The 17,851-nt window shown below is 51.0% G+C and overlaps 1 protein-coding gene across 2 annotated transcripts in view; it reads left to right on the top strand.

Moving 5' to 3' along the window:
- The window catches only part of SLC1A7 (solute carrier family 1 member 7), a 45,026-nt gene that overhangs the window by 11,715 nt on the left and 15,460 nt on the right, over positions 1–17,851 (top strand). The window contains exon 3 of one of the 2 annotated variants that reach the window (XM_033114945.1): positions 11,362–11,577. The exons of the other annotated variant lie outside the window; for it this stretch is intronic. Within the exon in view, the coding sequence (XP_032970836.1) occupies positions 11,362–11,577 (216 nt within the window). The remainder of the gene's footprint in view (positions 1–11,361; positions 11,578–17,851) is intronic. 2 annotated transcript variants of the gene reach the window in all.

The raw sequence follows: 17,851 nt of genomic DNA, 5'->3' as shown, positions 1-17,851 counted from the left end.
CTTAAGGAGTCCCAACTGGCCAAGGGTAGGTTGCACTCAGCTGCACTGTGGCAGGCCTGTCTGTGGTGCGGGTCAGGGGGCTCAGATTTGGTACTGGTTTGGCGTGGATTTTAGAGAAAAGAGGCCCAAGAGCTGGAAGGTGCCAGATTGTGGGAAGAGTGATTGAACTGGGCTCCAACCCAGGCCAGCTGGCCCCACCTTCCTCTCACTGGGCCTCCTTTCTGTGGAACAAACTGTCTCTGTGACTGTCTCCCTGCCAGATGGTGAGACCCTCCCAGGCAGGCGCAGGGTCTTTTCATCCCTTGTATCAACCTCCACCATGACCACCCAGACTTCATTACATCTCTTCATCTCTCTTTGCTTGTCTATTAGATTTCCATTTCCTGCAAAAATCTGTTACGCTGATTGCCGGCAGGACCATTTCATTAATTGTATAACCAGTGTGACTCCAGGTTTGACATTTTCAGTTCATTTCTGGGGCCCCACCTGTAGAGTCCCAACATATGTGTATTTAAGTGAATCCAATTACATATGCTGTGGAAAGAGAGAAAAATAATTTAAAGGAGGCAGGAGCTCCCCGCTTCAGAGCTATGGCCCCGAGTGAGCATACCATAGGAGAGGTGGATCTGCTTTGCACTCAGCCGGTCCTAGTTTCCATGTACCTCTTAAAGTGTGAGTATTTCCCTGCAGCCATTGTGATTCCAGGCAGTGAAAGAGGGTTGTTTGGGTTTTATTTTACATCATGGCGTCTAAGTGTATGCGGACTGCTTCAGCTGGTATTCGTCTAAAGAAACATCAACCCATTCCAAAACTAGGAGGAAACTGACTTGAATGCATTTATATGAAACTATACCTCCTGAACATTACAGGCAACTTCAGGGATCTTCAAGGGTAAATTTAATTATACTTAGTTTTTGCTTTACCTACTGACTTGAGAACTGAATATGCTGAATGTAATCCTACTTCTCTGTACAAGCAGGAGGCCTGCATCCCTCAGGCCAAGATCAGTTTATTTCATTCAGTGGAACAAGCTGGAACATTTGATATTGCCACTAGCCCTGTTGCTCTGGCTCCTTCCACACGGTGTCGCTGTTGAACACGGGCCCTGCAAGCTGTGTTTCCAGCCTGCACACAGCCCCTTGCAGGTGCATATTCCTGCTCCAGGCCCTGGGATGCCCGGCTCTAGCTCCTAGATCCCACCAAAGAGCTCAGTCATTGTTCCTCAAAGCAGCCTCAGGCATGCCCTGGGCTTAGCTCCCTGGGGTTGAGCCCTGACTCTCTTTGCCCCTGGTGAGTTAGCTCTGGGGTGGGGGAGGGAGGGCTTTAGTACCAACAGACTTTGATTACGGCACCCTAGTATACCCTGACCTTAGCTTCAAATCACAGGGAGCAGGGGATGGGGTCTTCATCTCTTTTCCCTCAGAACGTCCCTGAGCCTCTGGTGCAAATTGGTGCACCTTTCCATGACTGTAGATCTTAAGGTCTCAAGGAGGGACACTTCCATCAAACCACAAAAGTCTCTCCTTTTCCCTGGACAATGTGTGCCTTCTTACCTTACATTTGCCACTTGAAAAATTCTTCTAAAAACAAAATCAGCTGCAAGACTTGCTACCTCTCTACCTATGAACATAGAAGCCTCAAACAAAATTTAGAAAATTCTGCCTCTCATTATGTTAACATAGGAACTAGTAGCCTGATGGTTAGGACCCACTATAGCATTGTCATGTCCTTGAACAAGGGTCCCTCCCCCATGGATGGGTGCTGAGTGACTTTCCACTCTCAGCTTCAATGCTGACTGATCTCATGCTAATTACACCCTTTTTCATTAGAAAAGTCAAGCGTTTGGGCCTGGAAGCCTTCCTTTCCCATTTTCTTCCAGCAATATCATTTGTCACTACTCCGATCCCTTTTGCTTTTCATTTATAGATTAACCCAAAGAGTATTGGCAACTTTCTGTTCCTTTAAGTTCTTGGAGGATACTTACTGTTACTTCTGCAAAAATAAGTCTATCTGCTTCTTCTTCCTTTTTAAAAAAATTTAACATGATGTCATAAGAATTGTCATGCCACACCCTCATCTTCATAATCCTGTTTCACTCTTCCACTCAGGGGCTAGAGCAGGGTCTGCAAAGCCCTTTTCCCTTCACTAGACACAGGCTGCTGCTGGATATGCTGTCGGAGCATCACTGTGCCCTAGGACTCGAGATTTACCTCAAGTTCTGTTATTTATCACACCTTTAGGCTCAGCCATAAAATAGACAGAAGGCCATCTGCAAATTTACAAACCAGTTCCCAGCAGGTGCTTTCTTCTTTCTTTCTTTCTTTCTTGCTTGCTTGCTTGCTTGCTTGCTTGCTTGCTTGCTTGCTTGCTTTCTTGTTTTCTTGCTTTCTTGCTTTCTTGCTTTCTTTCTTCCCATGATGGTTCCACTAAGCCTGGAGTTTGCTTCTAAACTTGGGGAGTCAACTGACCCGTGTTTTCACTCATCCCCAGACCAGAGTGACACAGGGAACCAGGGGTGGGTCAAACCAGCATCTGGATTTAGCTAGAGCCTCCAATTCTCCACTTGCTTTGTGCCAAACTCTCCTCTCTCCTCATTCTTCAGTTTCTTAAACCAGGCATCATTCAAGGAAAACTGAATCCATGTGTTTGTGATTCACTGAGGCTGAACATGGCAGAATGTTTTGTAAACTCCATATCTTAACAAAGAAATCCAAGTGCGTGTGTGGGTTTGTGTGTGAATGTGTGGTGTGTGTCTTTGCAAGTGTGTATGGTGTACGTGTATGTGTGTGTATGTGTGTTCCTGTGTGTGTATTGTTTTCCTTTCTATTTCTTGTAAGAATTTTGAACTAATTTTTCTTAGAATCAGGAAGTCATGTTTGGCCAAAGAAATCCAACACTCCCTTCTCCCCCTTCCTGAGGAACTCTAGTTTGGCAGAAAACTCCCAAACACCCACGTTCTAACTTATTGGATATGATCCTGGGCCAAGCAGCCGTCAAAGTCTGGTTTGGAAGCCAGTGTGCAGGGAGCTGCTGCCCCGTTCTGCCCAGGACGGACAGTGAGTGGGGGGTGGCAGAAGGGGGCAGCCTGTGCTTCTGGACTCTGTCCTACAAGCCATGGGGCAACTATTCTTAGCAGAACTCTGCTGACCTCTCTGATGGGAGCCCTGGGATCTGTCTTTGGCCCTCTTGCCCAGTCAGCTGACTGCCTTACTCATCAAGAAGGGAAACATGGCCCAGCTGTGGGCTGTGAGTGGGGTCAGACCATTAGCCTGGTGACTCCGAAAAATTCCCAGGTTTTATCACCCATCACAGACTCCCATTCTTCCCCCCCTTCCAGTTAGAGACTTCCTATTCATCCTTCAAGGATCCATTCAATAGTCACCTCCTCTGGGAAGCCTAGCCTAATTCTAAGCTGGGCTAGACCCTGCCTCTGGCCTCTCATCCCAGCCCGGACCCAGGGTTTTGTGTTGCCCAGCTGCAGGTTTATCCGCCCATTGGACAAAGTTCCTTGAGGACAACAAACCCATTTCATTCAGTTCTGGGACCCCAGAGCTCCCCAAGCAAGTGTTCAACATGGAGCAGGCTGGGAACATATCTGATTCCGGGGAGGTGGGCGAGGTTTTGAAAAAGCTCCTGTACTCTTCTCTGTGGAGAACTGGAAGACCCTGCACTGGAGAGGGTCTCATTCGACCTAAGGAGGGCCTCACTCCAGCTGGCCCAGCTGGAGCCTTGGGGGAGTAGACACCAGGAGCCCCCCAGATGGAGGAGGAGATAAGAGACCGTCTTCCCATAGGCTCTGGGTGGTGTCTTTCCTTCCTGTTGGAGCGGGGCTCCTAACCATGGAACTGTAGAGCAGAGTAAAGGACGCTCTGGCTCCCTCACACCTGACATTCATTGCTTCGTGGGAAAGAAAGGGGTAGGGGTTCAGCTCACGTGGAGTTGGGAGCTGAACTTGACCCTTATTACCCTTGGGAAAGCAGCCTTCCTGGTGGAAAGTGGTTGAGAATGGTCGATGGTCAGACCATGGGCTCTCTGAGGGCTGCAGCTGTGGCTCCTCCAGCTTTTGCTTTTGATTCAGTTCAAGCTTATTATTTGCAAGCCCCCATCAAGCACAATCCCAGTGCCCAGGGGCCAGGGAAGGCGGGAGCTTCAGAGGGCAGTTGGGGATGCCAGGGCCAGTGCCCCCAAACCCAAGCCTGTCTCTGTGCCGCCCCCTACTCCTCCTTCTCCCTCCCCACCTTCCCCCCTTGGAATCTAAAGTGGAACCAAAGAGGTTTTGTCTGTGTGGCTCCAGAGGGCAGGGCTGGGCCCAATGTGGGGAAATCTCTTCCCTAGAGACAGGTTTCATTCTGGCACCAGGAAGGACTTTCTAACAAGCATAACTAGCCCACAGTGAAGTTAATGAGTTCTCTATCCTCTGAGGTGTGCAAACATAGGCAGCAGAGGATTTTTCTGCCCTTGGAAGGGAGAAGATAACCCAGACTTTAGCCAAGTGGGAATCTGGACGTCCTGCCTTATGTCTTAGAAGGAGCTGGCTTGAGGGTGGGGGTGTGGCAGAGCCATCTGGGAAGCATAATTCTGCACTAACGTGGCACTTGCTGTCAGCTGCTGGGCCTGTCATCTGCTCAGGGGAAAGAAGTAAGCCATAATGCTTGGAAGAGCTGAGGGGACTCCCATGGACCCGAGAAGCCTCCTTTCGGTTGCCTGTCGGGAGGACTCCTTGCAGCTGCATCCCAGAGGCTAGCTTGGGAGAGCTTCCCTGACTGGGTCAGCCGAGGCCAGAGCCCAAGGACTTGGCCACAGGGCTTAGAGAACCTTCTTGCCGCTAACATCCCAATACCAGGATGTTGTGACTATGGATGTTGTCGTGCTAGTAGACCAGGGTTCAAATATACTTACTCACTGTGTGACTTGAACAAGTTGCTTGCACACCTCAGTGACTGGGAGCTCACTACTTCTCAAGGTGGTCCCTTCCAGGGCAGGACAGCTCTGTTTGCTGGAAAGTTATTCCTGGTGCTGAGCTGAGAACTGCTTCCCCATGGCTTTCCCCATCAATCCCAGAGTTTCCCAAGTCTGCTCTGCCCCAGGCTCCACAGCCCTGCTTCCTCAGCTGCTTCCCCCAGGCCTGCTTCGCTGTCACCTGCCACCTACCCCAGCTGTCCTCTGTGGGACACACACTTCCCTCCCCTGTCCCTTTCCCAGGGGTCTCAATGTCAGGGCAGGTCTATGTCCTCCTCACAAATTCTCCAGGCTTCTGGCCTCCTAGGCTGAAGCCTACCAGCTCCTTGGCAGCCCAGGTGACTACCAAGGTGGGAGCAAAAAATCCTCAAAGGCCCCCTTCCCTACCAGCTCCTTGGCAGCCCAGGTGACTACCAAGGTGGGAGCAAAAAATCCTCAAAGGCCCCCTTCCCATGTGCTGCTGCAGCTCAGCCTCCTCCTCCCTCTTCCACCCCAGAGTGTGTGCTCTCTGAGCTACTGGAACCAAGTATGGCCCAACATGTGTCCGTGTTCAGTTTCATCATGTGAGAATTGGCCCGTGGTCCCAGCCTGCTGGGGTCTGCTTAGTCCCGACTCCCACATCCAACACATTAGCTATTCCTCCCAGCTTCCTGTCCTCCACAAATCTGATCCACATGCTGTCAATGGCCTAGGCCAAGCCATTGATAAAAATGACCAGGAAAGAGAGGGCAGAAAGCAGAGCCCGGAAGTACAGCTCCGGACACCCTATCAAGTTCTTTTCCCTCAGAAGAGGGCACTGCCTAAGGTTGTCATTCCCCAAAGTTCCCATCTGTTCCCCAAAGTTCTGGTGTCAACCGCCTCAATGTCACACAGACACACAATGCCAGGGGTATTCCCCCATCCCCCAAATCAGGTAAGGGGACCAAAGCTGGTCCAAGTGACTTGTTCTCAGGGAACTCACAATGGGTGCTCGTGGTCATCAGAGCTTACAAGTCATCCTTTTAAAAATCTAGTCTAGAATTCCACTATGGCTTAACATCATACGTATCAACAAACATGCACCCAGACTACGCCAGGCCCTGGGCTCTGAGGAACTAGAACTGAGCCAGATTCAGCCCTTCCCTGGAGGAGCTCACAGCCTGCTGGAGCAGCTGGGCAGACGATGACATCACGGAGCCAATGCTAAGAACCGGAATGTTTTGAATACTTATTACGTCCCAGGCACTATTCTAAACCTAGACTCATCCACACAAGAAACCATCGTGTGCCAGAGCTGGGTTTGGCCTTGGGGATTCAGGGGTGGGATTACCGGCAGAATGCCTTGTAACAAACTGGGAAGCACAGGATGCCCTTGGGAGGAGGGCGAGATGGCTGTTAGGGAAGGCTTCCTGGAGGAAGTGATACCTAAACTGACCTTGGAAAGGGCAAGTGAAAATGTGAGGAGGTGTGTATGGGGTGGGGGAGAGTTCCAGGCTGAAGGAACAGCTAATACAAAAGTGGTTCAAGGAGCAGCGGAGAAACTGGGTGGCGAGAGCAGCACCAGTGAGGAGGAGGGTAGTGACCCGAGGCTATACAGGAGGGTGCACAGTCCCTGAGGGCAATGGGGAGCCACCAAGGACTTCAAACAGGGAGGGATCTCCAGCAGTCTGAGTAGCCTGTCTGCCGACTTACCTCTCAGTAATAGATGGGGTCACAATACCCACCTCAGGGCTGGTGTGGGAACAAGGTGAGAGTCAGCAAGCAGCCTTTACTCCCTCCATGAGGAGCCTGGCACCTGCTGCCTCCCTTCCCCGACCCCTGCAAGTGGGGCAGTTAACAGATTAAAACAGGCTGGGCCCTGGAGCCCAGCCGCCTCTACAATCACCACAATCTCTGAACCCCAATATCTGGGCTCTGGGTTGTGGCCAGATGGCTTGGGAGAGAGCCCCGACTTCTGGGCTTCCTGAGGCTCTTCCCCAGGGGCCTCAAGGATGGGGAGGGGGAGCTCCCAGGAGCTCCCAGCCATGCTGGGATTTGGGGAGGAAAGGTACCTATTCTCCCCTCACCATAAATCACAGAGCCAGAAGGGACATTTGCAATCATCCTCATGGAATCTCCCACTCATCGGGAAGCTTTGATCTAGCATCCCAACAAGCGGTCATTCAGGCTCCACTTGGATACCTCCAAAGACGGGGAGTTTACCACCACAAATCTCAGGACTGTCACCATGGGGCAGGTCATGAACTCTGAGAATTGAACCAAAGAGGCATTACATGGACAGAGGCACATTAAAATCATGGTCAGCCCAAACCAGAAGACCTTTTTTCTTACGTAAGAGTTAAACAAGGTCTGTACCACAGAAATGCACTTTGCGTATGAGAAGGAACCCCCTGTTCCAGTCTTGACTCTACAGCTAACCAGCTGGGTAGCTTGGCCAATTATCTCCACCCCCTGAGCTTTATTTTCCTTGTCTGTAACTCAAACTGCACAGTCTAATAAGGTACTTACTAGTCATAAGTGACTACTGAACCCTTGAAATGTGGCCAGTACAACTGAGGAGCTAAACTTTCTAAAAAATTAAATTAACATTTAAAAGCCAAGCAGTTTTTATAAATTTTTAAATATTGATTTCACATTGAAATGACAATATTTTGAATACACTGGGTTAAATAAAGTATTATTAAAATGAATTTCACCAAAAACGAATTTCACCTGTTTTGTTTTCCTTTTTTTAATTTGACTACTAGAAAATTCAGAATTACAAACGTGGCTCACATTATAATTGTATAGGGCAGCGCTGACTTAGAATGTTAAGGATCAAATTAGGTGGAGTTTGGGGACAGTTAAGCTCCAGACAAATTATGGTTTCCGTGGCTGCCGGGTACTCAAGGGGATGTGTTTTCCATCAGACAAGCAAGACATGCTCATTCTACAAACGACAGAGAATGGGGAAAACATTAAAAACAAACCAGAAATTACCCATAATCCCACCACCCTAAGAGAGCTACTGTTAAACTTTCTTTCTAAAGTTTTTTTCTATGCATGTCCATGTGACATAATACTCCCTGCAAACTACCCTACCTGGCTTTAGGTTTTCAGAAAGGTCATTTTAACAGTTTGGCCTGAAAGTCTGGGGCCTCAAGGAGCCCCTTTCAGCCAAACGGCAGGACCTTGAATCTCCTTTCTTATTACTGTGAGTTCCAGAGTGGCTGTTGTCTCACGTGGAATCCAGGCCCTCCCCATACTTAGCTCCCATTCTTCTTGGCCTCTGCCATCTCCTGTGGTCACCCTGGCACTGCCAGCACCAGACTGGAGAGGGGAGGGTCTGTTTTGTCATCTATTGCCAGAAATTCCCTCCCTACCTGCTCCCATCTCTGCTAATCACCTCTGTCTTCAGTCAGTAGGGAAACCCTGTCCCTTTTGTGGGGAGGGAAGGAGGTTCCAGAGTGGAACTGCTTGGGTCCCAAGTGATGGAATACTTTCCCTTTTATCCATCAGCCTTCTCCTTTCCAGAGCCCCTGGAAAGGGCCCTCTCTTGCTATATCTAGAACCTGCACTCCCTCCCTTCCCAATCCAGTTCTGTCCCTGAATTGCCACCACCCCCTTGTTAGACCTCTTCTTCCTCGGGGTGACCTTCTGAGAGGCCCTGGGCCCCTTTCTGAAATCTGATTTTCATCTGCACCCCTCTCCTGCACAATCCCTCAAGCACATCTGTGTGTGTGGACTGCAAACCTGGAGAGGAATTTCTGGCAGAGGAGTTCCAGGACTCCCTTCAGAGCTGCAAATTATCTTGTACCTTGTTTTCTCCACTTAACATCAAATAGGAACATCTTGCTGATGAGATCATCACTTCTAACGGCTGCTCAGAACTCCATTGCGTGGATATGCCAGACCTTTAAATATACTCGGCATTCATGATTTCTTAAGTTGGTCCCAGGTTTTTGCTCTTGTAAATCCCACTTCAGAGACCCTCCCGGTATATTTGGTTTACTTTGATATTCTCAGATCTTAGGAATTCTTAGTTCTCCCTTCTCCGACATCTAGCAAATTCTGCTAGATGAATTGTGCTGGACCCCACTTTATCCTGTGGCCCCCTTGGCCTGGCACTCAAGGCCACCACACTCCTGAGTTCAGCCTCTTTTCTGCCTTACATATCACCATGCCTCGAACATGACCTGAGCTCTGACCACATTAAACAGCAGTGTTCCCACCCTTACCACTGCCTGGTGCATCTGCCCATCTCCAAATCCTCCAAGAACCAATTCAAATGTCCCCTCCTCCAGGAAGCCCTTCCTGATTCTCCTAGCTAGGAGTGATCCCTCTCTCCTCTGAATACAGATAGCACATCCTTATCCCCTCCCTTATGGTACTGATGTGCCCACCTTGTTTACTGGTTACTTGAATCCACTTGTGTCCCCGGTATCTGTGTCTGTCTCCGTTCCCATGCCCCTGCAGATCAAGAGCTACTTGAGATCAGGGACTAATTCTGGTTTCTTTCTGTGGGCACAGGGCATGGTACAGAGTGGACATGAATGAAGGAGGAGTTGGGGCCTGAGTTCCGGTCCAGCTGGCCACTGATGTTCTGTGTGACCTGGGCAGGCACTCCTCTCAGGGCATGGCTGCCTATGGCCTGAAGTAGTTGAACATGGCTGTGGGGGGTTCTGTTGTGGTCACGGGACAGTTTGGCCCTGGGCTGATGTGCTGGCCCTGGTATGGGGACAATCTCTCTCACAGATAATGATTACCAGGCACTCCCCCGTTTCCCCTGGCCACACAGTCTCATTATAAGCACTTCAGGATTTATGTCTGAGACCCACCCTAATCCTATCTAACATATGGTGTCCTGGCAGACAGGGAAGAATGGAGATTGTAAACATTGATTCATTCATTCATTCACTCCTTCATTCAGCAAACTGCTACCAAGCTGCACTCTGGCAGGGTCCTATGCCTGGCTCTGTGGACCCAGCATTGAATCAGACCCCAGGCTCAGCCCTAGAGGTACTTTCAATAAACAGTCAGCAATTTAGTGAGGTGGAGCTGGGACAGAGGGGAGTACAGGGGCTGACCAGCAGAGAAGGGGCCTTAACCCTTCCTGATAGTCAGGGAAGGTTTCCTGGAGGAGGAGCCTTAAACTGTGTCTTAACGGAAGAGTGAGCCTTTGCTACAGCGAGCAGAGAGGAGCAGGGCACTCACAGGCAGCGGCTGCGGCCTGGGAAGGGGAGAGACAGTTGTGCTCGGCCTCATTCTGGACGCTGCCTGCGTAGTCTAAAGATTAGGTGAACTGTGGAAAGGGAGGGATTACCCGTTCTTCTTTACATGATTAAAACCAGACAAATACTTCCTTTATCTGAAAGAATGAAAGGGCTTTAGGGAAAATTCCTTTTGGCAGCAAAGCAGAGCACTGAGCATCTCCTTAATTAATCTCTCACTCCCCGCCCTCCCTCCTGTCTTCCCACCGTCATGAGACGAGTAGCTCCAGGCTGACCTGCACTGGTGGGCAGAGTCCAGGTCCAGGTGGGCAGGGGTGGGGAGGACCCAGAGGAGAGCGAGCCATAAGCCCCCTCCGTACAGCCTCCCTCAGAGGGAGTCAAGGCCTGGGCACTAACCCAAGATGGCCGCAGGGTAGTCCCTCTCAGGGAAAATCTAACCATGGCCCCATTTTATAGATGGAGATCCTGAGGCCCAAAGATGGGGGAGTGACTCTTGCCTGAAGTCACGTAGCCAATAGACAGAGCTAGGAATAGGACCCAGGTCACCAACTCCCAGCCCAGGGTTCTGATTCACTTACTCACTCACTCACTCTCATTCATTAATTCATTCAGCAAGCGTGCAGTAACCACCTGCTTGGTGGCAGCAACGAGAGCTCATGCTGGGCACTGGGGACCCACAGAGAAGTCAGGCCTCTCCCTCTTCTCACATGTCCTCAGTCTGATGAGAGAGACAGACAGGTAAACAGATTGTGACAACCAAGGTCATGACAGAGGATGAGGCTGGATGCTGCCCGTGGGTAGTCTAATGATAAGAGGAGCGTGGAAGAGGGCCGTAGGAGCTCCAGATGGGCTCCTCACTCTTGGGAAGAGGCAGGTAGCCCAAAAGATTTTACCAAAGAGGTCTTAACCTAGTGGGTAGGAATTAGGCAAATGACAGAAGCTGATAAGAGATATCGAACAAAGGAAACAGCACAGGGAAAAATCTTAGAGATGTGAACGGGCTTGGCTGGTGACCCTTGGCATGGGAGAGAGAGCAGAGCAGAAAGAGAGGCTAGAAGGGGCCCTGAGCACTGGATGACGGGGAGGGATTCCTGTGCCTGTGCGTTCCCTGGAGCACTGTGAAGATGCTGGGGAGAGCCAGGAGGGCGGTGAGAGGGGGGACGCCCAGGGTACCTGCCCCACCCATGGGCCCTGACCCACATCGCCCTCCCAGTCTGATGTCCGGCCTCGCCTCCCTGGATGCCAAGACCTCCAGCCGCCTGGGCATCCTCACTGTGGCGTACTACCTGTGGACCACCTTCATGGCAGTCATCGTGGGGATCATCATGGTCTCCATCATCCACCCCGGGGGCGCAGCCCAGAAGGAGACCACGGAGCAGAGTGGGAAGCCCCTCATGAGCTCAGCTGACGCCCTGCTGGACCTCATACGGTAACCCTCACCACTGACACTCTGCTTGGGAACGCCATGCCTGGGCTGTCCCACATGTCTACCAGCGGGCAGGATTGGGTGTGGGGAGGGGTGCTCAGAGTCTGCTCTTGATTACTCGTGGTCACAAGGGGACAGCCACAGACGCCACTCTTACTCCCTTAGTCCCTGTGCTCCCATGGGCTCACCATGCACTGTCTGCCCCATCAAGCTGGGAGCCCCTCGAGGGCCGAACCGGGATCTGCTCCTATGGGAGCCCAGCCCCAGCACACCACCTGGCAGAGTAGGAGACAGTGAGTGCTTACTGACTGACTGAGCCTGCTTGTGTGCACCCAGCCTCTCAGATGGAAGACCAGCAGGCACTGGTTCCCTCCACCTCCTTTGCCTTTTTGGTCCCCTTTTTACAGATGAGGGTATGAGGCTCAAAGAGATGATGCGACTTTTCCAGGGTCATCCAGCAGGTATGTCATGAAGCCAGGATTCAGCCCAGGCTGTCTGACTCCAAAGGCAGTGCTTTTGGCCCTGCAGAGTCCCCGCCTGAGCCACGTGGGCTCTGCTGACCGTGTTTCACAGACCTGAGCCCTCCTCCCAGGAAAGTGCTGTAGACCTTGCAATATGTCCACCTCTGAGTCCCCCGTCCCCAGACTCCCTACAGGCCACCCCCTCTCCCGTCTGGCTCCCTCACCAATGCTGGCCCTGCACCAGGACACTCAGACCTGGCCCTAATTCTAGAAGACAGAAAGGCCCATGAATAGACAGAGACAACATGGGGTGGGGGCGGTGAGGGGGGACTAGGCGCTGGGGCTGGGGCGAGGAGCAGGGTCAGAGGAGGCCGAGCTGCTGCTGTGAGGATGGGACGAGTGGCAGGGCAGGGGAGGCAGCGAGCGCAGCAGCTGTGCGAAGGTCCTGAGTTGAGAGGGAATTTTGTGGGGAGGAATCCTAGTCCATTCAACATGACTGGGGCACGAGGTGTGAGTGGGGAGTGGACAATCGCGAGAGAAGTCGGTGGGGCCAGACCATGAAGAGCACTGTGAACCAGGCCAAAAATTGTGTTTTATCCTAAAGGCCACACGGGAAATGGATTTTAAACATGAGAGTGGCATGATCCAATTCAGAAGGCTCACTCTGGCTGCCAGAGGAGGAGAGGGGGACATGGTAGGAGGGGAGAGGGACTGGGCCAGGGTGGTGGCCACGGGCACGAGGGAAGACAGCAGACTGAAGGGCTGCTCAAGAGGCGAAATCAGCAGGAGACAGGCAACATGGAGGGGAGGGTGGCGGAGGTGGTGGTGCTGATGGCAAAGGTTTCTGGTCTGAGCCCCCTTGTGGATGGAGTGTGGGGCCAGAACTGGTGCGGACATCCTGGGGGAGATGTCAGCTGATGGTTGGCTAGGGGATCTGAATCTTGCAGGAGAATCTGAGCTGGAGAAGGATGGTGGGAAACCAGCAGGGTAGAGGTATAGGGTGGGACTTGATGGCATGGGGGGTCTCCCAGCACCTGTGGGTACGGAGAGCAGGGCAGGGACAGAGTCTGGGGAAGCACCACATTGGAAACGGTTTATTGGGCTCAATAGGATACCCCATCAAACTTGCTCTGTGGACTCCTTCTAGTCCCTCCCATTATTTTTTTATTTTTATTTTTTTTTGCCAATTCCGATATAAGAAATTTATTGTAGTCTAACATTAAAACTTCAGAGTCATCCAGTTTAAATTGAATCCTGTCCTAGACTTTTGCATCCGGTTCAAACTTGGAAACCTGGAGTGGAAAGAAGACCATAGTAGGTTTTTCTCTTTTTCTTGCTCCACCTACTCCCCTGTTGCTAGCACCGAGGTTGGAGCAGTGGAGAGGAGAGGGAGTGGGCTAAAAGGTCCTCTTCCACTGGTGGTGGAGTGAGCTGGGGGAGGTACTCCCTGGTTGTATTTCTTCAGGGGTTCCTTTGTGGGTTGTTTGGAGCTCCTCCTGTTACTGGTGTTATTCCCCTGACTCTGGCTATCCATGCTCGATCTGGCTGCTTACAACACCCTTCTCAGGCCTGACCTCTGGTCAGCTCCTCTGCTGGGACCAGCTCACACCCCTGGGTGATCCTCTTAGGTGTGGTCCCTTCTGCAAGGTCCGCATTGGCCCATGGGAAACATATATATCATTGCTGGAAGTGCAGGCCTTTCCCAGGGCCTTCGGACATGAGTCAGGCACCAGGCGCTACACTCCTCAAATCCTAAGGGACACAGCCAAGGCCTCTGAATAGTTCTCTTGGCTTAAAGTTGGGGAGCACTCCTATCCTCCCCTATCAGGATCAATGCCCACCACAGTACCCCACCACCCCCCGTCTCTCTCTCTCTCTCTCTCAAGAAACTCTCACCCTCTATATCAGTTACTTATTGCTGTGTAACAAGCCAAGCCAAGATTTAGTGGTTTAAAATAACAACCACAAGTCTATAGGTCAGCTGGAAGGTTCTGTTGATTCGGACTGGGCTCAACTGAGCTCACTCATGGATTTGCAGGCAGCTTGTCACTCAACTGGGGGGCAGCTGATCTAAGCTGAGTTCATTCAGCTCTCATCCTCCTGCAGGCCAACCCGGATTTATTAAATGGTGGTGACAGGGCTAGCCTGGGCATATTCTTACGATGAAGCTAGAGGAACAAGAGAGAAAATAGAAACATGTAAATGTTTTTCCAAGTCTCTGCTTTTGTGAAGTGAGCTAACATCCTGCTGGCCAAAGCAATTCATGTGACCAAGCCCAGACTCAGGGTGGGAGGGGACCGCAATAAGGCAAAGGGCTTCCGTTAATGGGGGCCATCAACGTAATTAATCTAATGTTCCCTCCATTTTCTCCATTCTTCAGATTCTCTTTTATCCTTGAGGTGTGTGATGAATTAAGGATTACAAAAATAATTACAATTTTGTTCCCACTGTGTAGTTCTCACACACATAGAGACACAGAAAGAGCGACCCAGACAGGGTCTGTTATATTTACACTTACTTGCCTGGTGATTTCATCCAGTACCATGACGTTGAGAACTTTCTGTACTCTGACACTGTCAAATGTTGTTTCCAGCCTGGAAACCTCTAACCTGCACTTTTGATTCTCATCTACAGTTGTGTAAAGGCATCTCAAAATTAACACATCCAAAGCTAAACTGGATTTTCCTCATAAATCTGCCCTTTGCTCAGTCCTGCCCATCTTGGTCTGATGTCTCTCATGTCCTACATCTCATTCGTCGGCCAATTCTGGCAGATTTACCTTCAAAATAATATCTCAAACCTTGCCCCTTCTGTCACCCTCTGCCATTCCCATCATCGCCCAGACTACCTTCACTTCCAACAAGGTCACCCTTCTTTCTCTCTGCTTCCCCACAGTTTGTTCTCAACACAGAAGCCCGAGGGATCCTTTAAAAAAAGCCTTCCCACAACCCATTACAAGTCGTCAAAATCCAGCGTTCACTATGGCCTACTGGCCCTTCATGATCCCCAACCCCACCACACAGAGGTCAGCCTCCGACCCCTCTCCAACTCTCTGTCCCCTCGCTCCAGCCACGCTGGGCTCCATGCCATTCCTCCAGATGCGTTAAGGCCCTGAGTACCTTTTCCTCGTCGCTGCCTCTGCCTGCATGGTGCACATTGCTTTTTCCCTCACTTCACTTACACTTCTGCTCTGTGTCACCTCTTCAAAAGGGCCTCCCAGCCTCTGTCACTCTCTCCTCATCGCCTTTATTATGACGTGACATTATCATGTCTATGTATTTCTTTATTTCTCTGTTTCCCCTACTGGAACAAAATATGCTCCAGAAGGGCTAGTTCTTTAAAAACATGTTCCCTGCTGTATCCTGGAGCCTAGAACAGCACTGGGCACAGAGGAAGAGCTAAGTGTTTGCTGAATGCATACATGGTGTAATGCAGGGTCTCAGCTCCCGCTCGCCACACAAGAATGTAGCATATGGTGAGGCCAAAAAGGAACACCCACGGAGCCATAGGTAGGGGAGTCATACCACTATGTTCTCGCTGGCGGCTGGGTTGGAGACACAGGAAGCAGGAGCCACATGATCCGCAAACTGCTGTCCGCTTCTCTGCCAACCAACCAACCCACCCCCTAGCGTAGCCACGGCAGTTATATCAGTGGCTAATGGCTAACCGGTAACAGCTGACGGCCACCCAGCCACAGCGGATGGCCATCTACCACTGAGCCAGCACCTTCCACGTGAGGCCGAGAGCCTGGGAACTGCTCTCTGGGACTCTGTCCCTACACATGGGATGTGGGGGTCATCGGTGGAGTTGGGGTTTGAAGGCATGGGAGGAGCGGGACTGGTCCAGAGGGGCTGTGCTGAGCATGCGGCATAGAAACCGGGTGAGCCGTGGCCCACAGCCACCATGGAGGGCTGCAGAGCTGATGAAGCAGGAGCGCGCTGAGGGCTCGGAGGAGAACCAGGAGACCAGATGTCGTGGAAGCCAAGGGAAGAGGAATTTTGAAAAGCCTTACTTCTAAGATCCATTATTTCTAAGATTTGGTGACTATGATTCATCATTTCTTGGATTCTATGATTTGAAACAGCCTTTCCTCGTGGTGGAAGGAGTTGTTGGTTCTCGGGGAGCCCCGCCCTCCCACCACTGCTCAGGGGCTGAGGGCTCTGGATCCAGCACACATGTCAGAGTCAAATGTTCCAGGAGCAGCTCCTGCTCTCGGTTCCTTTTCGCGTGGTGAAAATTGATCCTTCTGGTTTGAGCCTTTTCCCCTAGTCACTCTCAACCCCGAAGCAAGTTGTTTTGCAATGCTGGGTGGTTAGACAGCCTCTCACTGTTTCTTAGTCAGAGAACAGGGCTGCAGGGTGAGATACAAGGAACCAGAATCTTGGAGACGTGAGATCTTGTCTCAGCTCTGCCAGTAAATCAGTGTGTGGCTCTGGGCCGGCCAGTCCCACTCTGCAGGCCTCAGTTTCCCCAGTGGTTTTCAAGATTCCTTCTAGCTTTGTGGTTCTGAAACACGAAGGATTCCAAACCAGTAAGGAGGCTACGGAGCATGAGCAGGAGCTTCTAGGAGATGAGGTTGGGAGACAGTGCAGAGCTCAACCTTGAAGTCCTTGATTCCAGGCTGAGGGGCTGGATGTTATGCTTTAGAAATAAGAAGCCGGTGAGTTTGGAAAGGTAGGATTGGAGCTGGATGGAGTGGACAGGTTGTGGCTGGAGGCATGAGGCTGCTCTACGAGGCGATGCAGTCACTTCCGTTCTATTCAGCCCATCTCTAGTCAAAGCCATTATGCTGGGAGCTGGAGGGTGGAGTGGAGCAAACACAAGTCTCTCCATCTTGGACAGACAGACGAGAAGAGTGCGCTGGACAGCCCTTCTCTGAGGCCCTTTCTAGCTCTGACGTTCAGACAGGCTGTGCAGACAAGGGGGACACGTGCAGTGAGGGTATCAGACACCCCCTCACTCTTTCTCTGGCTCAGAGCAGATGCTCACCAACTGTTGAAAACTAAACAAGAACATGATGACCAAGACAGAGAACTGGCAACTGACAAATGAAAAGGCAGAAAGATGTGGGGGCCCACTGAACAAGGAAATAAGGCCCCCAGCACACCTCAAGAGGGGGAAAGGTATGCGTCCATCTTTCAAAGATGATTCCAGAGGGTAGAACAGGCTGTGTCCCTGGATGACTCTCCAAGACATGAATTCATTTCCCAGGGCTCCAAGTGGGGGCTCCAGAAAACTGACATCTGCTCCGAGAGCAGCTTCACAGAGAAAACCCAAATGGAACACTAATCTGAGCTTCTTTTTTTCCCCAATCTTATTAAAACACCAGAGAGATTAAGTAATGATTTGGCTCTATTTAAAGCTCCCAGTTACCCTCTCAGGGATTGGATGAAGTCCTTGGGATTTATGCTAGCAACGGAACAATTCCCACCTTTGGGGCCTGGGCTGGGGACATGGAATTAGGGTGAGTTTGGAACCGTCACAGTGGGAACTTATAAATAGCAAACGAGGAGGTGGGGAGGGGGGTAGCAAATAGAAGTCTCTCCATCTTAGGACAGACAGATGAGAAGAGTGCGCTGGACTGTGGCCTTACCCTGAGAAATGTGCAGAGGCCCAAGTCAGAGAATGTGGGTACTTGGTGGTCATGGCTATTAATGTCTCCCAGGCCCATCACGTCTTCATTTTATGTAACTGCCACCAGGAGCACAGGCTTCATGGAGCAGACAGAAAGCCTTCCCATGGGTGTTTAAAAGAAAAAGGGAATGTTGTACATCTTCTCATTTAATAACCCAAGGTATAATTCTTTATTAAAATCT

The sequence above is a fragment of the Rhinolophus ferrumequinum genome, chromosome 9 (assembly GCF_004115265.2).
Source record: "Rhinolophus ferrumequinum isolate MPI-CBG mRhiFer1 chromosome 9, mRhiFer1_v1.p, whole genome shotgun sequence".
Lineage (NCBI taxonomy): Eukaryota > Metazoa > Chordata > Mammalia > Chiroptera > Rhinolophidae > Rhinolophus > Rhinolophus ferrumequinum.
The sequence above is the reverse complement of the archived record's forward strand: the minus strand, read 5'-3'. Positions and strand labels throughout refer to the sequence as shown.